Consider the following 23793-nt stretch of genomic DNA (forward strand, 5'->3'; position numbering starts at 1 on the left):
ATATTAGAAGCGACATTGATTTAGAGGATTGATTAAAACTTACAATATTTATAGTTCTCATAGGTATCATTGCATTTCAAGCAATGTTAAATGTCAAAGTAGTCAACCCTCGGGTAGACAACCCTCGGGAATAACTGGGATTTCCCGTTTAAGAAGTGCAATATTACATGTTTATATAGGCTTAAACATTTCATGCGGCGTACTGAATAGCTATTAAAAGATACTGTGCACGTTGAGTAACAATACTAATATCCATTTGAAATCCAAACTTTTGCTTTCTTTGGTTCACATATATATTCCATTTAGAACGTGTCAATCCGCCGGATTTGTCGTTCAAACTTATTGAATCATACAAGTTCATGTGTTATGGTACTCAGTAATACCTATCGCGTATTAAGTTTCGTAGCAGCATAAAAGTTTTGCAGAAATGTATATAAACTTATATAGAATAAAGACTAAAACTGAACACACACATGGTTCACTGAAACAGCAACAGCACAAAAACACGTTAATTCAGTTTAATAAGATGTTACCAGGGGCGTATCCAGGATTTTCTAACCCGGGGGGGGGGCGCGAATTACTATCTAAGCGGAGCGCCACCATCGGTTGGCGCGCAGCGTACATGAACATTTCTGGTTTTGATACCCCCCAGATCACCGGAAATGGCACTTCTCGGGCTTCAAAATGACCAACCAGATGTACACTTTTTGCGTGAGAACCAAGTATTTCCCAATAGTTTTTTCCATCCATAACCTTTTTGAAGATTGTCACCAGTCACAAATCATGTTCGACCCCATCGCATGTCCTGTGGATCATTGTTTTTGTAGGTGATTCTACGTCGCGGCCCACAATACCCGTCAGCACCACTTTTCAAGGTTTTAAGCCCATTATTTGTTCAGAGTTTGAAAATTGACATTTCCCGTGAATAAACTCACTTCAAAACATACCCATAATGTTGCAAAAAATTTCATCTATGGCCAACTAATATAGAAAATCTCGTTCAACCCCTAACAGACCAGTCAAAATTGCACGAGTAGAGGAAAGTATGATGAAGAATGTTGGTGAGGAAATTTTCGAAAATTCAGATACAGTTAATTTATTGGTGTACAATTATTAAAACTTCTTATAACGGCTATTATAAAACTTGGTTGAAGGAAATGAAAAAATGGCAGATATTTCCTTCAACCGAACACTACCCACATAGGCGTAGGAGGCGGGGGGGGGGGGGGCTGCAGCCCCTAATTCGCCATGTCTAATGTAAAAGAGAGTTTTGACATAATTGGACCTCCATGTTTTTCTCCATCTGCATAAGACATTTGATTTACAATTAGCATCCCGCGGTATACTGCGCAACTTTCACGCACCGTACGGTAAACGATGGCATGCGATGTAATAACCGATGCTTACTTATATGGCATTGACATGTTGAACCCTCGCGAAGTGCGCGAAAACTTTTGGTCATTTTTTTCGGGCAAGTTTGAGGCTGTTCATCCTGGAACGCCATTTGCATGCTCATTGATATGATGTGATATCTGCTGTTTGCTTTAGAAATTCGAGCAGGCGCGTAGCGAGGAATTTGCCAATTTGCGAAGCCTGTAGGCAAGTTATCTAAGCGTAGCTCCACTATGAGTTGGCGCGAAGCGTACAAGAAAGTTTTGGCCGAAAATGCCTCCAAGATCGCTGGATATAGCACTACCCAGGACCATTTGTCGGAGCGAAGCGTACAAGCAAATTTTGGCCGAAAATGCCTCCCAGATCGCTGGAAATGACACTTCCCAAGCCTTTTCTATTTTCTATTTTGAAATTACTAGCGATATCATAAAAAAAAAACATGCTGAGGGGGGGGGGGCGGTCGCCCCCTTCCCGAAATGCGTCATGTTCCCCGACGACACGGTCAGCCACAGTTGGTTTCATAGCACAATTCTTCAATTGTTTAAGGCGTATATACACATACAAGCGTTATGGTAGACCATATATAGTAAATATATAGATCAATAGTGAGAGAGGAAAAATAGAAACGTCAAAAATGGAGGGGTAGGGTGAGGCACACGCCCCTTCCGAAATCCTTGATCCGTCACTGGCTACCCTGTGTATATAGGGATCAGCGCTGTAATGATGTCACTGTTCCTCTTTCTCTCCCGGTGTCTTGGCGTTTTCTTGTTCTCCCTCCTTTTCTCCTTTTTCTCTCTTTCTTCTTTTTCTTTTCCCTTCCTTCCTCTCCTCCTCTTTTTCCCCCCTCTTTTTTCCTTTTTCTACTCTTTTTTCCCTCCTCTTTTTTTTACCCGGGGGGGGGGGGCGCGCCCCCAACACCCCCTGGATACGCGCCTGGTTACGTTGTATTTAAACTGCAAGTTTGCAGGGACAAAGTGTTGGAAGAATTTATGTGTTTTTGACTAGCACTAATGAATGACTTGTTGTAAAGTCGTGGAGCACACTGTGAAATAAGATTCAACATTACATGCAAGTTCAATGCCTAAACAGCTGAACTTCTCCCTAATTTATTGCTAAAATCACTGCCACCTATCATATAATTCTTGTTGTACAGATTAACTCATTACCTATTAAAATTGAGCTAATCTCAATATTTATACGAATAACCTGTCCGTTACTTAGTTTAAATTAATAATTACACCTCTAACAACCTGTAAAAACATGGAGACAAAATCTATACAGAGAAGATCGCGTAACATCACGACACTGCAAAATCTAAATCGAGTTTTGAACACATGTTCATCAGTCTTAACCAACCTCTTCCCGAGGAAACAAAAACAAAAAATAAAACAAACATAGAAATACTCTATGTACTTACAACAAACAACCACAGATGGAGAGCTTTGGCCAATTGTCTTTTCACCATGAATTATCTTTATAACAGACACAGAGATTGAGTATTTGCCTACAAGATTCAAGCCAGTATAAGTTAAGTAGTTATTGTTGGTGTCCTGGTGGGTTATCTCTTGTTGCTCTGTAAGTATATTGGTCAATCCAAAGTTAACTCGATAAGAGTCGACTAGACCGGTACCGTAGTCATATCCAGGTCTCCAATGGTTCCAAGAAACTTGGATCCCTCCCTCAACAAAAGTAACTGAAGGAGCATCAAACAACGCTGGAAGAGCTTGAAAGAAATCAAATGAAACCATAATATCATCATCATCATCATTTGATGACAGAGATGTTATACGGAATGATCGGTCAAAACTCTAACATGAGCCTCAAGCTTGAACAGTTTGAGAAAGACAACATTTTATCAAGACATATCGCGACATGTCAGCATGTCCGGATTGGTCACATTGTCTAATAATGTCTCCATCAAATGTGAAACATTTGCCCTTAGTGTTCTGTTCAGTTGTGTGTTTATCCGTCGCTGCAAATGCTTAACAACATTTTTTAAAATACTAGACTGTCTAGGACAAAATAAACGATAACATTATGATTGAACCAACAGACAAGATTCACGTGCAAGTAAATATGCGCGTAATTTGTAAACTTCTTCAAATCAACTTCTATTTATGAAAAGTAATAAAATATTATCTTAAAATTCATCAAATTTAAGTGAATTGTACCATCTTGGCAGTTAGATCCATCCCAGCCTTCCGCACATTCTCCACGATAGCACGAGCCCGTCCATCTGTTGCAGTTAATGCTATCAGCACAGTGACAGATGTAGTTACATAGTCTTCCGTGGTGCCCACCAGGACAGGGTTGATTTTCTGCAAGTTCTTCGTGTATTAAGAGACAAATTTGCAAACTAAACATGATAGATACATTTATGAAACATGTTTGAACTAAAAGTAATGAAAGTCATAACAAAGGTAAGTGGTATTGGATTAAATTACGACTTAACATACGATGCTGATATGCATATTGTGTGAAAAATGTCGTCTGCATATATGCAATATCTCTGTCACTCTTCTACTTTTTACTAGATCGTGGTGCCTCTTTTGACACTGTTCATCACTTTGTGTTTATTAAAATGTTGTCGAACGAAATCTGTTTTTCAGGTATTGTGCTTAAGTAGTTCAATTCCTTTATGGCTTGTCGTAACCAGAAAATGTGTTGCTTAATATTTATTTGAGATCCTTTTATATTGTTGTTCATTCTGTGCGGTTCAAAATTTCTGGATATGCTGATGATCATCAGAACTGCACGCATTTTGATTGTCAACAGCAATACAGAGCTCTGAACCGTGATTGTTTAAATACTTCTCAAAATTGGAAATACTGCTCAAAATTGGGTGTCTTGTTTTCTTATGAAGCTCAATACTGAAAAAAAGTTATGGTACTTGGTAATAAATCTATTCTGAGGCACAGGTATTGTATTCGGTTTAAAATCATTTTACATAAATATATTCATAATTCTGCCCTGACAATCTGAAATATATCATAAGTGTCTCTTCGCCCTTCCATTTTACTTCTTGCTGTGCTGTTGGTGCACTCCAGATTAGCTATAAAGATTTTGCATTTACTGGCTCGAAGCTTTGGAACTCTCTTCCTATGAACATACGCATGTCTGAGAGCCTTGGTAGACTTTAACGCCAGTTAAAGCATGTTTTTCACGAATAGCCAGGTGCTTTACAACGAAATTGATATGGTATAATCTCTTGGAATCTAGCCCATCTGTGCATATCTATAATGATCTGACATAAACAGAGAATGGGCTTAATAAAAGCTTTTTATCTATCCATCCGTCCGTCAGGCCGTCCGTTTATATATATATATATATATATATATATATATATATATATATATATATATTTATATATATATATATATATATATATATATATATATATATATATATATATATATATATATATATATATATATATATATCCTGTATCCACTGTCTCAGCAACGGAACTTGGCTTACAGAAGTTGAAGGCGAAAGCTAGCATTAAGTGTGTGCTTGATGTTCAATCTCGAGATCTCGGTACTTACGTTGACATCCAGGCCCCTCATAGTGTCGATGGCATGACAAGGCGTTACACCCACTGACAGCATTATAATAAGTTGTCAAACAATGAGCTGTCATAGCACAGTCGGCACCAAAAGATGGGTATTGACATTCAGCTAAATAAATATAAAAATATCTGAAATGTTACTGCACCACAATTTAACTGTACGTGTTCTACAATACATTTGTTCTACAAAACATTTGTTTAAATGCCTTATGTATCTTTAATTTTTCACATTCAAACCTGGTAGTAAACTGTCTGTTTTGTGTGTTTGCGGTATAGAGATAAATTCAAACTGATTCACGTTGATTTCATATCCGGATTGGGTTTTGTATCAGTTTTAAACAGATTGAGTTGAAGTAATTATTTCTTCTTTTTTAACAGTTCTCACGATCTTGTAGATGATATGTGGATACGATGATGACTAAAATTAATCTTAACACTGATTCATCTACATTTGTGCTGTCGACAAAGTTAATTAAATAGGATACACGGTTACCGTAGTAAGTGTTGAATTGAGGCTTACATGACAACCACTGAGTTGTATGTTAAAGCGACCAACACTTTTGGTGAAATTGAAATGTTTACGAAAATAACTATTCATGAGCTTCCAATATCAGAATAGAAACTCAACTTCAGTTCTCAGGGGTTTGCTTAGCATTAATGATAGTTGCAGTATACCCTAAACGGCAGCGTCTGCAAATCTATAGGTTATATTTCCCAGCCATATTTCAATATCCGTTACACGGTAGCAATAATCAGAGCTGTAGTCATAAGACATACTTTCTCTCCTTCTACATGAAACTATTACACTATTTATAGATGTCAGGGCTTTACGTTGGTATATTTGTCAAATTGAAGATGATGCTCCACCATAATGCTGATTTGAACTCCTTGAGACAACTTATTCGGTGTAATATATATCAAGATTACTACGAGAGGATTAACAAAAAACCAAAGATAAACGGTAAACCACTTACTGTTACATTTCGGCACGGATCCAAACCCTGCTCTACAATGACATCCAACCGGATGAGGAGAACATACTTGCTTGTACAAACACTTGTTCCCCAATTCAGGACTAGTAGTGCAGTTAAGGTCGCAAGTCATACCGATGGCATTTGATCTATCATCACACACTGAAAGATAAGTTTACAGGCTTCATTCACATAACAAACAAATAGTTGTTGACAGTCTTAACCATTGTACCAGATTAACTATATCAACAAATATGTTGGTATGTACTGTGAAGCCTGAAAGTAATATTTCCTTAACATTCGTAACAATTGACTGTCACAACGGACAGAATGTTCATAACGTGGCTGTAATAAACACACACGTCATTTAAATAATCCTAAACTTCCATTCGCTCTTAACCTGCACAGTAGTCATGTTTCCCTTGACAACAATTTCAGTTGTCTTAAATATTTTCAGTGTCTTAAATAATAAGGCTAGTCTTGTCGTGCGAAATTTCAAATAAATTGTGCTCGCTAAGTATGACGTGTTGCACCGAAATATTCATGTTTGGTTATTGAGTTATGATACACCTTATCTGAAGGATATGCATATATAATCAAGTGTTATTACTCTCGTGTTTTCCTTTCAGAAGACTTACCCTGTGAGCAATTATCTCCATGGTAACCTGGTTGACATATACACTGTCCGGTCTCCTCGTGACAGATACCTTGGTAATAGCAGACTGGACAAGTATTGTTACAATAAATCCCCCAGAAACCAGATGGACATGCTATAAAATAATTTAATTATATCAATTCAATTTTCAAACAGACCATACTGTTAGTTTTGGTAATTGGACAGGCAATATGTTCTTGTAAAGTTTGATGACGTTTCGGAAGACGGGAATATATTCCGAACATCTACCAAACGGTTATATGTGTATGGAGATCAGCTCTAGTTTTATTTCTGTATGTAACGGCTTTTTAAAACAGAGATAGATCCACGTAGTAATGTAGTTGCAAACTGGCAGTCAGTGTGGAGATATTAGTGAAGGTTTGCTTTCTCTGTTGACACTCTAGTCTAAAGCACCTTGTGAATTATTGTAAATATTGTTGCATTATAAAGGGTACAAGTCTTAGAAGTGTGCTTTACCTCGTACGTTTAACATCATGAACCCTTTGTAAGACTGATCTCTGTTCAACGGAAAACATTCATAGACTCCTTCATCAGCCTTCCTCGCGTAGTTAATTGTCAGTTCTGTATTCTCATTGGCCGATGGAATATCTCTCCCATTATGCCGCCATCTCAGGCTAGAAACATTTCCGTTGTATGAAACAGTCATGGTAACAGATTCACCAGTTCCTACTGACCACGTAAATCTCTCAGGTTGAACAGCATCTGCAAAAATGATGATTATATCCCATTTGGGTAATACATACGGATCGACTGGAATATGTTTGGGATTATTTTATAGTTCCAGAGGCATAAAATGTTGGTTAGAAATATTGAAATATATATATATGTACTGCTCATACCTTTCATAGCATAAATGTAAGTTGAAAATTAGATATACCTGTTAAGAATGATGATAAGCTTTTCAACCATCCATTAATACATTTTAGTAATTGGCATTCTCATTAATTAGTAAAACATCGAAACATCAAAGGAAAAAGACACTTTGCATATCTGCCTCTTTTAATTAAACTGCAATGAACAATAGTAGCAAAGTTGTTTGTCATTTCATGTCAGTTTATTTTAGAACCCTTGAAATGACTAACTCGTATCATTCTTTGGTCGCTAAACTTCCTCTTTTTTTGGAACGTGGTAGGAATTGTTCACATCTTTAGTGCAAAATTGCACCTTTTGAAGCATTATTTGTTATTGTAAAGATGTTGACTTAGGTTTTGTGAACAGAAAACAATGGAGTTGTATGATATCATCATGGCAATTGATCTGAAAAAATTCAAAACTTCCTAAAGTGCATCAGTTTTTAAATCATAATATAATAAGAAAGCTTTCGAAGATGCAGTTGCCACGGTGACAACACAGAACCGCTACTGTATATGAACCACTAATTGAGTAAGTATTATTAATTAACTGAGTATTTTACTTTCTGTTCCCGGCTGCACCAGCTACGTTCATATTCTTATACTCGGAAGAGTAATAAATGAACAAACAACAGACATTTACCAATGTTGTTTGACTGCCTGAGTATTTGTGTGTGTTGTCTACGTTTTCCATTGATAAGTACCACGTAGTACACTCCCAAGTGAGAAAAATTGGAAGACACCGTCTCTAGCGTCAGTCTACTGTTATGTTCTCCGTTGGCCGTAAATTGAAGTGTTCCGGCAGGCAAACCAGACGTTGAAGGCATTGTTGTTAAATTTGCATTTTCATGGCTCATTCCACTTCCAGTTTTTCCTGTACCTGTGTCAAGTTCTCGACCAATCAATAACTTGACAGAAGTATCCATGTCTAATGTCGTTAATCCTTCTACGTTAAACGGATACCCGATTTGAACGGCAGCCGGTCTGCCATAACCAACAACATCGAAGATCTTAGCTGAGGAAAGCAACGTAGAATAACACTCATTACGCAGAAAAACACCACCTGTTATCTCTGAATGTAACTATTCTGTTGTTGTGGATCTACATGGTTTGTATTAACTTTCTTCAAGATGGACTGAATTACCTCAAAGGAAATATAAATTTAGTGATATTTACAAATAATAAGAATAATTTCCCAAATGAAGTTATCATCCGAACCAATCGATTCGTACGTATGAGACAGGTGTCTCATTATTGTCATCAAAACGTGAATGTGAACTTATACTTGTTGACTATATTTCGAACATGTCTTCCAATTTATCAATTTTATTCAATACATAATTTAGTCATATTTAATTATAACGCCCACTAGTCTTACTTCTTAAAACTTCAATATATTCAGCAAATTTCGTTACCTTTTCGGAATTTCAATATTTTGGTTTGTGATAGTTTATTCGCCATATTCAATCACATTATACATTTGATGATTCCACTTACACGAGACACCAAATGCCTTTGCTAAGTCAACGAATCCTACCTACCTTGACACATTGGTCCTTTCCATGACCTTTCACATCCACTTTCAGAACAGAGTCCCGTTTTGGAATCACATTGTGACATAGATGGACAGTGACATACTTCAGTACACCCAGCACCATATGCTCCTTCATCGCAAACTACGTAGAGAAATGTATAATAATAATCCGAATAACTGTCACACATAATAATAAAAAAACGTGGCTTAAGTCCAGGTAATATTTTTTCCAAAAAATCACTATATAATCACACTGTATACATATACAAAATGATATACTCATGTAAATCACGTCTGTAGTTCGATAATATTAATTATATAATATGGTATTAAAGATATATTGCAGCAAAATAAAAGAGAGGAAACAATTATGGCCCCATAACAGCACAGTATGAATACAAAAATATTGATAAAATGACCCTTCTGTTTCAAGATACACTCGATTACCTGTTTGACAATCAAGACCGGTGAAGCCCGGGGCACAAGAGCACCCAAAAGAATGAGGTAGACATATTTCCACACCTCGACAATCAGCAACACCAATAACAGTCGCACAACTTATTCCACACCGTCGACCGATGTACCCAGACGGACAGGCTTTGAGGAATACAACGAAAAAGTGCTATCATTAGGGCAACAAAAAAAATTTGGCATTACAAAATTAACGTTCCTACACACAAAGGTGAAATTTTGATCAAGTGTGAATCTGATATCAACTGAGCTTTTTCTCTTTTCATGTTTTTTATATTTATTTTAATGATTATGTTTTTTCTTATAGAGCTGGATTTAAAATGCTTAGTCTTAAGTAACGAAACTACTCAAGGGCGTATCAACCGGGGGGAGGGGGGGGGGGCTGGGGGCGCTAGCCTCCCAGTGAAAAATATGGGGGGGGCGGAAGTATCGTTCCGCCCCCCTCGCTCCGCAAGTCAGAAAACCCCTTTTTCATTTCCAAATGAGAAAAAAATCTCATTTTTAGCACCAAATTGCATCTAAGGCCAGGTGAAAATGCAAAATTCTTTACAAAATGGAGTGGGTGTTGAAGTGTGCTATATTGCACCAAATTGCATCTGAGGCCACCTGGAAATGCAAAAAAATTCCAAAGGGGAGGGGGACACCCCCTCCCCTTAGACCCCTCCCCCAGGCCGGACATCAGTCTTCAGCCCCCCCCCCCACTCAAAAGTACCTTCCTACGCACTGAAAACTACTAACATAATTGAATAACATAGCAATTGTTCCAGTTTCGACACAGTTAACAGGTTACCCTGAAAATGTAATAGAAAAAAAAAGAACCATGTCAACACTGCTTCCCAAACAAATGGTTTGCACCCTGCAAATCAATTTCAAAGAAAACTCTGTAATGGCGACACATGATATATGTATTCTTTCTCCTTCAAGTTAACCGTTGATATTTCAATTCAGATGCATTTATTACTCAAATATACCACTTCCCTTCTTTACCTAAATTTCTTGATTAGTATGGTTGTGTTTTGCGGTACCGGAACATTACTATAATTCTCGCCCTATGATAATGAAATCTACAATCAAATATTGAAGGAAGTGTTGATACTGACAAAGACTATCACCTTGTTCGCATTGACCTCCTGTAAATCCTGGAGGACATACACAACCTCCGGAGACATCATCACAGATGCCACCATTGTAGCACACTGGACACGTCCATTGGCATGAAGGGGAACCCCATAAATTGTATCGGCATCCTGTAAAGTTTAATGTATTTGATTAAGATTACTTCGTGTACGTTGAATTTGTCAAGAGAGCTAACCGAATGTGATATTCCATTTATTTGTCTAATGTATTCATTCTTAGCTGTAAAATCAACACTGTATGATTATTTTTACAAACTGCCTCCAAATAATTGGTGTGGCTGTTGTGGCGGTAAAACGTTGAAACAGATTTACGATGTTTAATATAAAATTATGTTCGGCAGTGTTCTTTATCCAAACTTTGACGGTTTACTTATTTTGTCCAAAACGTAACATGTTTCGATGTAAAACTGCAATGTTGTATGTAAATCAGACCGATTACGAGCATGTGTTGTAAAATTGTGTAACATATTGACTAACCTCTTGACATTTTGATGTGATGAAAAAACATACTTCCTTCGTTGGTTCTCATTATCAGTTGCGATATTTTACACGATCTAACAATGTAGTTTCATGCTGAAGGGAGTGAAGCTGCAAATGTAATCGGTTGCTGTAATTTATCACCACGAAGCGAGAAAAAGCAATCATGATGACGTGATTTACATATGACGTCAGACGAATCAAACATGATTAAAATTTAACAAGTCATGCGGTTAATATCTTTAAGCGATACGGAAATAAATTCCTAAATTCAACAATTATATTTCTGAATAAACTCTTTAGGATTTTTTTCCTGACCCCCATAGGCGTAAGTGTTACAGTTACCTCTAACGATAAGTCTGACGTATCCACTATCAGTTGAAGATGTTGTATATGCCTCGTATACTCCAGCATCACTGGTGTTAACCTTCTCAATGACTGGTGTAGTATTTCCTTCCCATTCAGATAACTCCCTTGTGACCGAACCCCACGAATACCGCCAACGTACTTGTTGTGTCGAATTACTGTCCGATGCCAACATTTTTAACGTCACTCTTTCGTCAAGATTTGCGGTAATGGTGAAAGCAGATGGTTTAAATTCAGCTGAGTGAATATACAATCAAACCAAAAAATGTGTCATCTCTAATCTTTTTGATGAAGACAACAGAAAGTACGATATAAAAATACAAGGAATGCAAGAATATACATTGGCTGTATTAGCTAACAAAACATCCCTTTAACATATCATTAACAGCAGTATGTGTTTAAACAATCTAACTGAACTAAGAGAGTTCGGAGGAAGTCTTGACACTTCAAAGCCATGTATCTTGATTCCTTCAATTTAAATTCCAAGTTGTATTAGAACACCGACTAACTGGGTGAAATGGGAGCGATAAGCCATCCATGTGGTTTCATCGTTAAAACTGCGCATATTCAATTAAGATATCGATGCCCAATTTGCTGTGTGGTACTTTTGTGGAAAAAATACGCTTCATCAAGAGGATATATATAAGTGCAAGGTAAGAAACTGTTTGCATGAGCCGACTTACTCAGTTGGAAATTTTACCTTCCGAATCGACAAACATTACATAACTTTCAAGAAACGCTATTTCTTCTCAACAATAAAACCTCCCTTCTATGCTATCATTAATAAACAAACAATGAAATTTTGGGGACGGGATGGTCGGGGAGGGGGGGGGGGGGCAACGAGCGGTTGTAGTCTAGGTTGTTGAACATTCTGACGGAGTATTGAAAACTGTACCCACACCGAATATATGTATTAACTTGTTATAGCTGTAGAATATGCTCGGATCGGGAGACTAGCTACCACCAAAAACACAAAGCTATGAGGGCTGAAGATGTCACGTGGGCATCTGGGGAAATGACTACATCAATATAAGGATTATTTTGGACTTTCGCAACTAAAATTCTTACCTGCTTCTGGCATTATCGTCACTGTAGAGATAGAGCTGTGCTCTTGTTGTGAAGCAATGCACTGGAATACACCAAAGCGAAGGTCGTTTTGCAAGCTTGCTCTGTTATAACTCCTTCCTAGTACCACTTCTTCCCCGTTGATCAAAGGCTCAACTTCAAACTGTGATATTATGTGAATGTAACTATAAAATCCGCAACTTCTACTTGCATTTGTATCTTTTACAGTGGAGATATTACATGATGTATTTCCTAAGGTCGGGTAGGAGTGGGAGTCGAATTTCTTGGTCGTGGCGGCTCTACGGTAGGATCTGAAGGTCTCTCTGCCATTATATACCACCACGCCTATAAATGTAGTATCATTTGAGGGATTCCTCAGTGGATTAGGAGTGATACACGCGGTATCCATGAAGGAACCTGCTGGAACAGTAAAACGGGAAATATATTTAATATAGAACTGATAACATTAAACGACTGGTTGGCCTAATTGAAAGCTCAAAGAAGAAATTAAAATAAATGAACACAAAGTTGAGAACTAAATATTATTTTACATTAATTGACTGGAACGAAACGGAGCGTATTATACTAAAGACAAAGAATAAAAATGACGTAGTGATTAGTATCGGCATATTGCGAGATAATTTACACTAAACAATCTCATTACTATATATATCCTTCCTGATCAATTGAAATTTTCTGAAGCAATATCATGCAACGAAGGCTCGTAGTATAAAGTCGTGCGTGTTATAATATTTCGCAGTCAACGTTGCGGCAGTGCTCTGAATTGTCTCAAAGCCTTTCAGTACATGGTAAATATAATTATATGTGTATGAACTTTCCTAAGAATCTGTACCGATTACATGTTATTGAATTCTTCATTTCAATTCAATTGATTTATTCATGATATTCCACACAATATATATGTCTTATTTCACACAGAGACGGAACCAATTTGTTTGTGATTGGCAGAACTTGCAGAAGGATTCATGTGTAACTGTGTCCGGTGAAGAGGTCTTTAGGGGAGGATGAGAAATGTCGTGACTACCGAGGTTGCAAAGATGCAAAATGTTGCTATTCTTCGCAATTTTGAAACAACGTTCAAGATGTATCGACTGGTTTAGTATTGCATATACATGTTATATGAGTTATACACTAGTTTGTTTTGCAGGCGGCTTTACCTTGTACTGTGCAACCATTAAAATAAGTGAACACAAAATGGACAATTGAATACTATTTTACATTAATTTACTGAAATGAAATGGAGCGTATTAAACTAAAGACAATGAATTATGATCATATTACCTAAGACTATGCACCGATTACATGTAATTGAATTGGAGTGAAGAGAAACAGGAGTGTTAGCTCAGTAGCTCATTGGTTAACACCGGTGCCTTTCAATCATAAGGTCCCCGGTTCGAGTCACTCCCAGATTACTGTATGTCGTCCAGTTACAGAGTTGTTGACAATTAACAATTCAGAATCATGGACGTTAAATATGAATGTCAGAGACTGACTTCGGTCAGCCTGCGGCTTTGGTAAGCAAATGATGGCTTCTTCGCGAGTTCCTGCTTGCAGGAGGATGTAAAATACATACATACAATTATTAAGTTCAGTTTTTTTATTTATGATATTTCGGACAATTTGACTTATATCACACAGGGCGGAATTTGGTGATTGACAGTGGGATTGGGGTGTTAATTTGTCCAGTGAATGGGCCTAAAGGTACGGATATCAACTTTCCTCTGAGAAATGTTGTTACTACGGTGGTTGCAAAGATGCAAAATTGTGCCATTCTTGGCAACTTTTGAAACGATGTTGAAGATGTTTCGACTGTTTAAGTTGTATTGCATATACATGTTATATGAGTTACACGATACTAAGTTACCTTGCACTGTGCAACAATCCGTACTTTATATACTAAAGAAATATTTATGACAAGAAAAGTTAAACTATGAAATTGTTCTGTGGCGTGCGCAAAGAAGAGATGGGAGCCTTGTTTACACCTCCCATCGTCATTCTGGTGATTTGTTACATTTGATTGAGGGGGGGGGGGGCTGGAGGTGGGGGCCAGAATTAGATCATCGCTATTTCGGTGTACACCAGTCGATTTAACCTTACACACATGCAACAAAAAAAAACAGTACTGCTTCATGATGCACTATTTACCATACAAACTTTTATTTACTTTCTCTGGTAAGGGCCCCGAATACCCTGCATGATGGTCGGCTTCAGCGACCGTAGGATTACAGTCGGTCATTTGTAACAAAGTAAACCTTCATGTACCTCTGACCTTTCCATATGGGTTCGTGACCGTACCTAAATCCTTCCTTCGAAAATTTAAAGTTTCCTTACATCCCTCAACCCCCGACTACTCCCTTTGAAATCATGCACATGCATCATTAAAATTGCCGTGTGTACAACCTTTAACAGTATTACTAAAACTACAGTGTGTAAAACCTCTAACAGTATATATGAAATTACTGTGTGTACAACCTCTATATGTGTGTCTGTATGTGTATAAAGATGTATATTGATCTCACATGAATGTATATTGTTGCTTTTTTTTAACTATTCTGAGGTTTATTTTTACTTATTATTAACCGTATTCTACTTTTAACTTTAATATATAATATTTTATGTGTTTTGCTTCAGGGAGATAAATTTCCACATTCTTATGGACGACATAAATCTATCTATAAATATTTTTTTAAATAAATATTAAATAACTTTGCGTACAACCTTTAACAGTATAGATTAAATTACTGTGTGTACAACTTCTAACAGTATAAATAAAATTAATGTGTGTACAACCTCTAGCAGTATAGATTAAATTACTGCGTGTACAACCTCTAACAGTATAGATTAAATTACTGTGTGTACAACCTCTAACAGTATAAATAAAATTAATGTGTGTACAACCTCTAACAGTAAAGATTAAATTACTGTGTGTACAACCTCTAACAGTATAGATGAAATTACTGTGTGTATTACCTCTAACAGTATAAATAAAATTAATGTGTGTATAACCTCTAACAGTATAGATGAAATTACTGTGTGTACAACCTCTAACAGTATAAATAAAATTAATGTGTGTATAACCTCTAACAGTATAGATGAAATTACTGTGTATACAACCTCTAACAGTATAAATAAAATTAATGTGTGTACAACCTCTAGCAGTATAGATTAAATTACTGTGTGTACAACCTCTAACAGTATAGATTAAATTACTGTGTGTACAACCTCTAACAGTATAAATAAAATTAATGTGTGTACAACCTCTAACAGTATAACTTAAATTAATGTGTGTACAATTTCGAAGATATAGATTAAATTATTGTGTGTACAACTTCTAAAGTATATGAAATTACTCCCAGGAAAAAATTTACCTCAAATTTACCGCGGTAACATACCACACTTTTACCACGGTAAAACCGGGGTAAAGCCGCGGTAAATCTGTTGTACACCGCGGTGTTTTGGCCCTATGGACGCGGTTAACCGCGGTTTACCGCAGTAAATTATCACAAATTTACCATGGTTTTACCTCGCTTTTACCCCAATTTAACCGCAATTTACCACGGTGTTACCATATTTTACCGCGCTTTTACAAAATTTTACCACGCTTTTACCCTAAATTTACCAAAGTTTTACCGTTCTATTACCCCAATTTTACCGTATATTTACCACGCTTTTTCCTTAATTTTATCCAATTTACCATACTTTTACCACGCTTCTATCCTAATTTACCACGGTGTTACCATACTTTTACTGCGCTTTTACTACACTTTTACCACGCTTTTACCCTAAATTTACCAGTTTTACCGTTCTTTTACCCCAATTTTACCGTATATTTACCACGCTTTTTCCTTAGTTTTACCTCCATTTACCATACTTTTACCACAGTTTACCGTACTTTTACCCCAATTTTACCATGGTGTTACCTTGGTTTTCCACGCTTTTACCTTAGTTTTACCTCAGTTTACCATGATTTTACACTAATTGTAGGACAGTTTTACCTCACATTGAGCATGATTTTGTCCTTATTTCAGTCAGCATGTACACCATAAATTTCTTTGAATTTCACTCATCAGTGACTGTATCATAATTTGGCTATATGCCTTTACCCTTATTGTGATGGTTGTATACTTGTAAGTCCACAGTTGAAGCATGCAACAGTTTTTAATTCATCAAATCCATGGAGTTTTCACACATAAGAAAGCTTTGTTGAATTTCAATTACCCTAGTTGGTATGATTCCAGAGACTCTTCTTTTGACTTAATTGATAGTCCAGATTGGACTTTTGATATCCTATTGTCCTCAAAGACTTGGTTTCTGTGTGTACAGCTAAATATTCCGTTGGATCCTTGATAAAAATGGACATACAACTGCCGAGTCTCACATAAGTAAAACCATAATTTAGCCGTGTTTTTCATGGTAATTTTTTTCTTCTTCTTCATAGATAAACTCCAAGACGAAGTCTTAACATACAATCATTCCGTTGAGGAACGTATATCAGTCAGTTTTAGCTTTTAGGCCTTTACGTTATACGATCCAAAAATCCCATCAAAGAGTTATAAAGTTGAATTAAATAACATAGATGGGCTAGTTTAAAAATTCAACCAACGTTTCAATTTACCTTCTGAAATTAATACTTATGTGGCGTTGAAAAATTGTCTGCACAGGAGATCAAATTATGAAAACCGAATGGTACAATCTTGTGGTAAAAATGTGCGGCAAATGCATATGTAGCATACGGTGTCGACAAGGGCCAGGGTCGTCGGGAATGATATGTCGCCGGGACTTGAATTCTTCAACCTTCCTAAGTGTTTTTTTTTCTATTTTAATGAGAATAAATCAGTATTCATGCCACATATGCCCACCCCTTATTCACCCGGGAGGCGGGTGTGTAGATCCTTTCCATCGCACCCCACCCTACCCAACCCTTTTAATCAGGTCTGGATATATCCTCGATAGTGCTACATGAAGTATATCATGTGACAAACGCATAAATTTAGAATACGACTCTGAATCCCTACTTATCTCGTTAAACTATATGTACGAGTTCGTATTCATATAGACCTGGCCATCTAATCAATTGCTTACCTGAGTTGAAAATAGGAAGACTCAAAAACAGCAAAACTGAAATCCAATCTTCCATTTTTTGGTTCATTTTCCAATAACAAAGTTCTGTGTCGTTCTAGTGAGATGGATCCAGCTGAATATAGCATTAACTAAATGCACTGTGAGCCTGATGATATAAAGCTGTTTGATTTAAAAAATTGAAATACACAAGACGAACAAGGAAGTTCCTGGTCATCTGGACATTAATATATCATGAAATGTTAAACGGTCGTTTACGTATCACATCGTACACCCTAAGAGCTTCAAGTGTCAGAAACATACTCTCAAAGTGCTATTGTCCTGCACGCAAAGATACATGACTGATGTAATAACGGCTTCAGATTGATTTCTCTGAACCCGAAAAAGCAAATATTGAACAAGTGAGCTGAATAAAGAAGACAGAAAATAACAACCCTATCAAAGTGAAACATATGAGCAATGTCTGCATTTTGACATCATTGATTTTATTCCATGACTTTTCTGCATTTGTCAAACAGACAATGCAAGCCTAACACAAGAAGTAAAGTAAACAGTTTGTCAACTGGTACAATAAACAAAGTTCTACGTGTTGTTCTAGTGAAATAGATCCAGCTGACCATGGCATGAACTAAATGCACTGTGAGCTTGATAAACTTAAAGCTGTTTGATTTAAAAAGTCAAATAAACAAGACGAACAAGGAAGTTCCTGGTCAGCTGGACATTAATATCTCATGAAATGTTAAACTGTCGTTTGCGTATCTGATAGCGAGATATGGCATGAACTAAATGTACTATGAGCTTGATAATCTAAAGCTGTTTGACTTAAAAGTGAAATAAACAAGACGAACAAGGAAGTTCCTGGTCATTTGAATATATATATATCTAATGAATGTTAAACGGTCGTTAGCGTATCATATAGTACACTCAAATACCTTCAAGTGTCAGAAACTAAATATAGAGTTAAAATAACTAGCGCAATAACTTACTACAACACTATTAACTTGAAGCATAAACAACACCAAAAGTGTATTTTTAAAAACAGACACAACTAAGAAACAACTGAATTTGACTGCATCACACAGTAATGATATTACCCACCAGACGAGGAAGAATGAACAATAGGATACTATTGTTTATGCATGACCTAATTAACAGCCTACAGACCCTTTTCGTTGAACTTAAGCAAGAGAACAATGGATACATGAATAGGGACGATGGCAGACTATACATATGATATCATTAAGGACTAAAAATAAGTGATGTTCCCAAGCTTATTTCTAGATTCCCTTCGTTTAGTATGATTTGTTTTTAATTAGTCCAATAATTGTATAGATTTCAGTCGGAGTTTGATTTACTCCATACCAAAATGGTATGATTAGTCGGATTTTCCATTATTGTTTATGATTCAATGCAGTCACTTATGATTTTTTAAAGCCATGTTTTTTTATATGGCTCTTTTTGCCAATTTCTCTTAAATTCTGGTACCTACCTATCAAGGGAAACACTGGAAACTCTTATAATACTTTATTAATATAAGGTGAAACTTTTTGGATAAATGTTATAACATTTCATACCAGGTCTGACTCTAAGTGGAATCATATTTTCCTTTCACCCACACAAAGCAAGCCATTTGTAACGTATTGTATCTCAACATAGAACCAGCCTTCTATATAAATCAACTGTTTTTACAAATTCACACATATTTGGCACGTGAGCTGATCAGTCTGTTTGGACATTGTTCAATGGAAACGTCTCCTGCACTAACATTTACCATCCAAAGAAAACGTCTGACCAAATGTGTTTTTAAAGGACAAACAAGCAAGTGACTTGAAATTGGCCAGTTATTATCTGCCACAGAATTATTGGGTTTCTTGTAACCCCATAGTCTGACCTACATACTCTCTATCTTGGCAAAGGTAACTGTACAACACACAACGAGGTTCAAATGCGACGGTGGGTATACACGAATGAATACACAGACACTTGTTTGTTGGTCGAGATTCACCGTTTAACTGTATCCTGTAGTTATTATTATCTCAGAGTTACAATACAACGGATTGTTTATTAATTAGCGTAGTATGTAGAACTTTCTATTACGTAATTAGTTTGGCACAAATATGCTTAAAGGTACAGTATGTTCTTGAATATATAACACATACCAAGTTTGACATTCATGCAAGCTTTACTTACTGGGTTGCGCTTACACCATACTTAAACATTGAATTATCATATCATCGATATGATATTTGAATTATCCAACAATAAAAACCAGTTTCTGTTCGTACTGCAGTCAATATACATACCACTATACAGTTCATCCATTCATGATTTAAGAGTATAATCAAACATGTTTACAGCAAAATTAAGACTTCACACGCTCAGACACATAAATTATCACATATAGTTCATATGATCAAGGCAAGAAATGAAATGTGTTCATGGCCAAAGATATATACTGAAGACCCAAACCAGACACTTCAACAACTGATGTAAGCTAGGGAGAGAGGAAGAACATTTGAATTTCACTCATATTATATTAAATTTTACATTACTGATATTTCAACAATTAGGATCAAAATATTGTTCCAGGGTCTTCAGCCAGTGCAGACTGGGTTAGTCCAGTTATTGCACAAGCTTAAGATCATCACTCCTTCCAGTTAGGAGACTATAGTCTCTTTTCTCTTATGCATATTCATTGTTATCTGTTTAGGAGCAGTATATTGCTTTTTAGGTGCCTTTTAAAGTTTAATTGTTTTCAAAATTGAATTTTGATTCTTTCTTTTTTGATCCGTTAGACTGTCGTATAGGTTTTTCAATTTTCATTTTTAGGTTTAAATTCCTGTTAGTTTCGATTCTTATAGTTTGACCATTTTCGAGAGTTTTGATTCTTATTCCTTCAACCAATTGCAATTCTTATATTTCTTAATAGTTTGAATTCTTATTATCTTATTAAATTAATATGTGCAATTCATAGTATGGTATCCTTTTTGTGAATTTTCATGTATACTATTTGTATTATTCTTATTCCATCTTATCATTGTATTGTCTGATTGCGAGCATTTAATTGCCCATTTCTGGTGCTTCATAAAGTTTTTTTGAATTGAATTGAGTTATCAATTCCTCTTAAACATCTAAACGTTTGCCTAAGTGTTATCAGTTATTCTGAAACATATTGTAGCGTCACATCCCTGTCTTGTTGGGCAGTCTTTAAAACTATGATTGGCGAAAAATTCTCGACAAAAAGATCACATGGAGAAGCTGTTTAATCGCCCGTGGCACAGTGGTACCGTTTATTCTGACCTGTTTCATCCTACAAGGTTCATAGAATGTTATTCTTACAGTGAACGGCTCTTACATTTATCCTTGCATTATATTTGCAGTACTTTACTGTTAGCGCAATTACTCAACGCGGCGTCTAAACGGGGCGTACAGCACGTCGCCAAACGTAGTGCCAACGCAGCGTCCAACGCGGCGCCACACGCAGCGTATAACACAACGTATAACGCGGCTATAAATACAACGCCAAACGCAGAATACAAATATGAAATCAGATTCAAAGCAACAAACTTGACGGTGTTTGCAACGCCGTTAACCGATAAATACACTAAGTAGTAATCAATGCACTAAACGGCAGTAATGTATCTTCTGATAGCTGACCTAGGCTAATTCACTGATATTGCTTACTACGGACTAACTGAAATATATCCATTTACAGGAGAACAGATCTTTACTAAAGTACATAAAATATGAGCAAAACCCTTCATAAACAAAGCATATGTGGCTAGACGATATCTTCAACTAATGTGTGAAATAACGTAAACAATTAAAGACATATTCCTATTAAGTTGAATCAAATGTTTCAAACGATGATGATAGTTCAAGTTGTCTATCCTTTAATCATTATCACACACATTCATGTTTATGAAGGTTGAGTGATAAAGGGAGCATTTCAAGTTCAATTGTCCATAACATATGAATAAGTTGCCATAAGATACTGCAGAACAGTTTACAGGTAGTTCCTTGTAGATATTTTCCTTTGGTCTGTAATTCTCTATTCAAGTACTTTGTAATAAATATGTATGAAAGTAGCTCAATAGGCTAGCACAATAATAAACTTTGAATAAGATGCTTTTTGCAAACGCCAATTTGATTGATGTTTAGGTAGGTTTTCCGTGACTTTCTGTTATGATTAACAATGTAGAAAATGTTTCTATTTACTGTATTTATGCTCTTTCTATTCGTTTCGATCAAGAAAAATGTCCACTGGAAAGCCAGGGCACGAGCAAAGTAATATCGTGTGGTCTATAAGTAGAACTATAAACATAATCATGAGAAACAGCTACATCTTTTTATCAATCTAACCGCTCAGCTATTCTTAGAAGTTGTACAATAAAACAGCACTTAGCTTATACGTTTGTCAAAAAAGGGAAAATAAAACATCTTTGTCTGATAGTTTCCTTACTTAACTTAATTTTTTTTTTAAATTTTTTAAAATGTTTTCAGTTTCTGTGCTTTACAAGAAAAAGTTGTCAAATTGTGGGGAAAAGGACAAACATGTTCATGAGAATTTGAGAAGTTAAAAATCAACATGATACAGCTCAATTCTCTTAAGGGCTAGAAATTACTTATTACTGTACATACATTTTCAAGTTCGGGAACAGCAAAAGGTGTTGTTGCTAGGCAACGTCTACAACTCACTAAGTGCTGAGGTGGGATATCGTTTCACAATAATTTGGTCGAGTTGCTTGTATTTATTCAATGTGATTTTACAATAATTACCAACATTTTTATACTACAAATATTATTACATACACATTTAGTTAGCGGATTTACAGTTAATACATTGCGAATATCGAAGCTTCATTATAAAAGTAAATAATATTGTTCTGATGTTGAAGTCATTCCTCTGTGATCGTTACTACCTTATATCAAATATGATTTATTCTTTCCATAGCAACTTTACTTAGCCGCTCAATTCGGATATGTACATTTAAGGCTCAGTTTCAGATACTTTCTTTTTAAATAAACAACAAACTGAATCATTGATCGATAACAAGATTGATTAACAAGCAACTTTACGATGAAGAGGAAAAAGGAAAATAGAAAAGAAATATAATACCATACAAAAGGAAGCATGAAAGAATTGTGAAAAAACTTACAGATTAACCTAATATTTAACTTTTAAGCTTATAGATAGTGGAGACACACTCAAAGAGAATTGAGCGACTGCTTGCTTGAGTGCAATAAGATTACAAGCAGCAGTACAATTATACAAACTGTTTCCATTTTGTAATAAATAAGGCTTATCAATATGCGTATCAAATGATATACGACAAGCACATGCGCAGAAGCATTATTCCAAGGACATCTTTATACGAACGCCTGATGATAAAATAAAGAGCAAGCAAAGTTTGTATATATTCCAGTAACGCTTGATATAGTCACGATGTTCCATTCACTTGCAATCAGAAGAATAGCCTCTCCTCTCATTTCAAGCATTTGATAACCTTTGCTTCAAGTCTCGTTGTGCCTCATCGATCCGTTGCTCGAAGAAAGCTGAGAGAAACTAGGTAAAATTCAGCTGCCACGAACTGACTAGAAGCGTTTACCAATTCATCCAATGAAAGAATTTGTGTCGCGGAAACCACATTGAACTTGGTTTAAGACATATTGGCGGGAAATATATTCATCTTTTCTGTACAGATGGAGTATGGGCTCCCCATTCCGTGGCAATATATAATGCATCATGGTTTCATTTTGGCAGTATAATGCCAATATGATGATTCAGAAGAAATGACCGGAGTAAAATACACGGAAAAAAAAACAAAGAAATCTGAAAACATCCAATTTTCAGTTAATGCCACTCAACGTGCCACACAAGAACGTCAAAAAAGTTACTCATTTGCGTAAACATTAGCGGTTGATAGTCTCTTTGAAATGGCTTGCGTACAAAATTCGTACTGCTCCTGTGTAAGAGATAAAAAGGAAGGAACATAAGATTTGTTATTTTCACAATCGTTCCTTACATTTTCGTGCCAACGTACTTTGACGCCTACGTTTAAACTACACAGCGATATTCCACATGATGTTATCACTAACAGTGCCAGTGTAGGAAGTCATAGTAACTATAGCAGGTAAAACAGAAGTGTAGCGTGTGAAGAAGGAGCAACTACAGTGAAAGCGACC

General features: G+C 36.2%; 1 protein-coding gene across 4 annotated transcripts in view; it reads right to left on the reverse strand.

Moving 5' to 3' along the window:
- LOC139954969 (uncharacterized) overlaps positions 1-23793 on the reverse strand; it is a 121052-nt gene that overhangs the window by 50177 nt on the left and 47082 nt on the right. Inside the window, exons 1-13 of one of the 4 annotated variants that reach the window (XM_071955057.1) lie at positions 17611-18232; positions 12511-12927; positions 11422-11679; positions 10576-10710; positions 9440-9589; positions 9000-9134; positions 8102-8473; positions 7064-7309; positions 6570-6701; positions 5935-6093; positions 4938-5069; positions 3564-3719; positions 2810-3115 (exon numbers count right to left, since the gene is read on the reverse strand). The exons of 1 other annotated variant lie outside the window; for it this stretch is intronic. In XM_071955057.1, coding sequence (XP_071811158.1) covers positions 2810-3115; positions 3564-3719; positions 4938-5069; positions 5935-6093; positions 6570-6701; positions 7064-7309; positions 8102-8473; positions 9000-9134; positions 9440-9589; positions 10576-10710; positions 11422-11679; positions 12511-12927; positions 17611-17677 — 2665 coding nt within the window. In that variant the 5' untranslated portion in view covers positions 17678-18232. Of the gene's footprint in view, positions 1-2809; positions 3116-3563; positions 3720-4937; positions 5070-5934; positions 6094-6569; positions 6702-7063; positions 7310-8101; positions 8474-8999; positions 9135-9439; positions 9590-10575; positions 10711-11421; positions 11680-12510; positions 12928-17610; positions 18233-20868; positions 23574-23793 lie in introns of those variants that run through there. 2 more of the 4 variants (XM_071955062.1, XM_071955071.1) reach the window with 2 other exon arrangements.

Source organism: Apostichopus japonicus, chromosome 2 (genome assembly GCF_037975245.1).
Source record: "Apostichopus japonicus isolate 1M-3 chromosome 2, ASM3797524v1, whole genome shotgun sequence".
NCBI lineage: Eukaryota > Metazoa > Echinodermata > Holothuroidea > Aspidochirotida > Stichopodidae > Apostichopus > Apostichopus japonicus.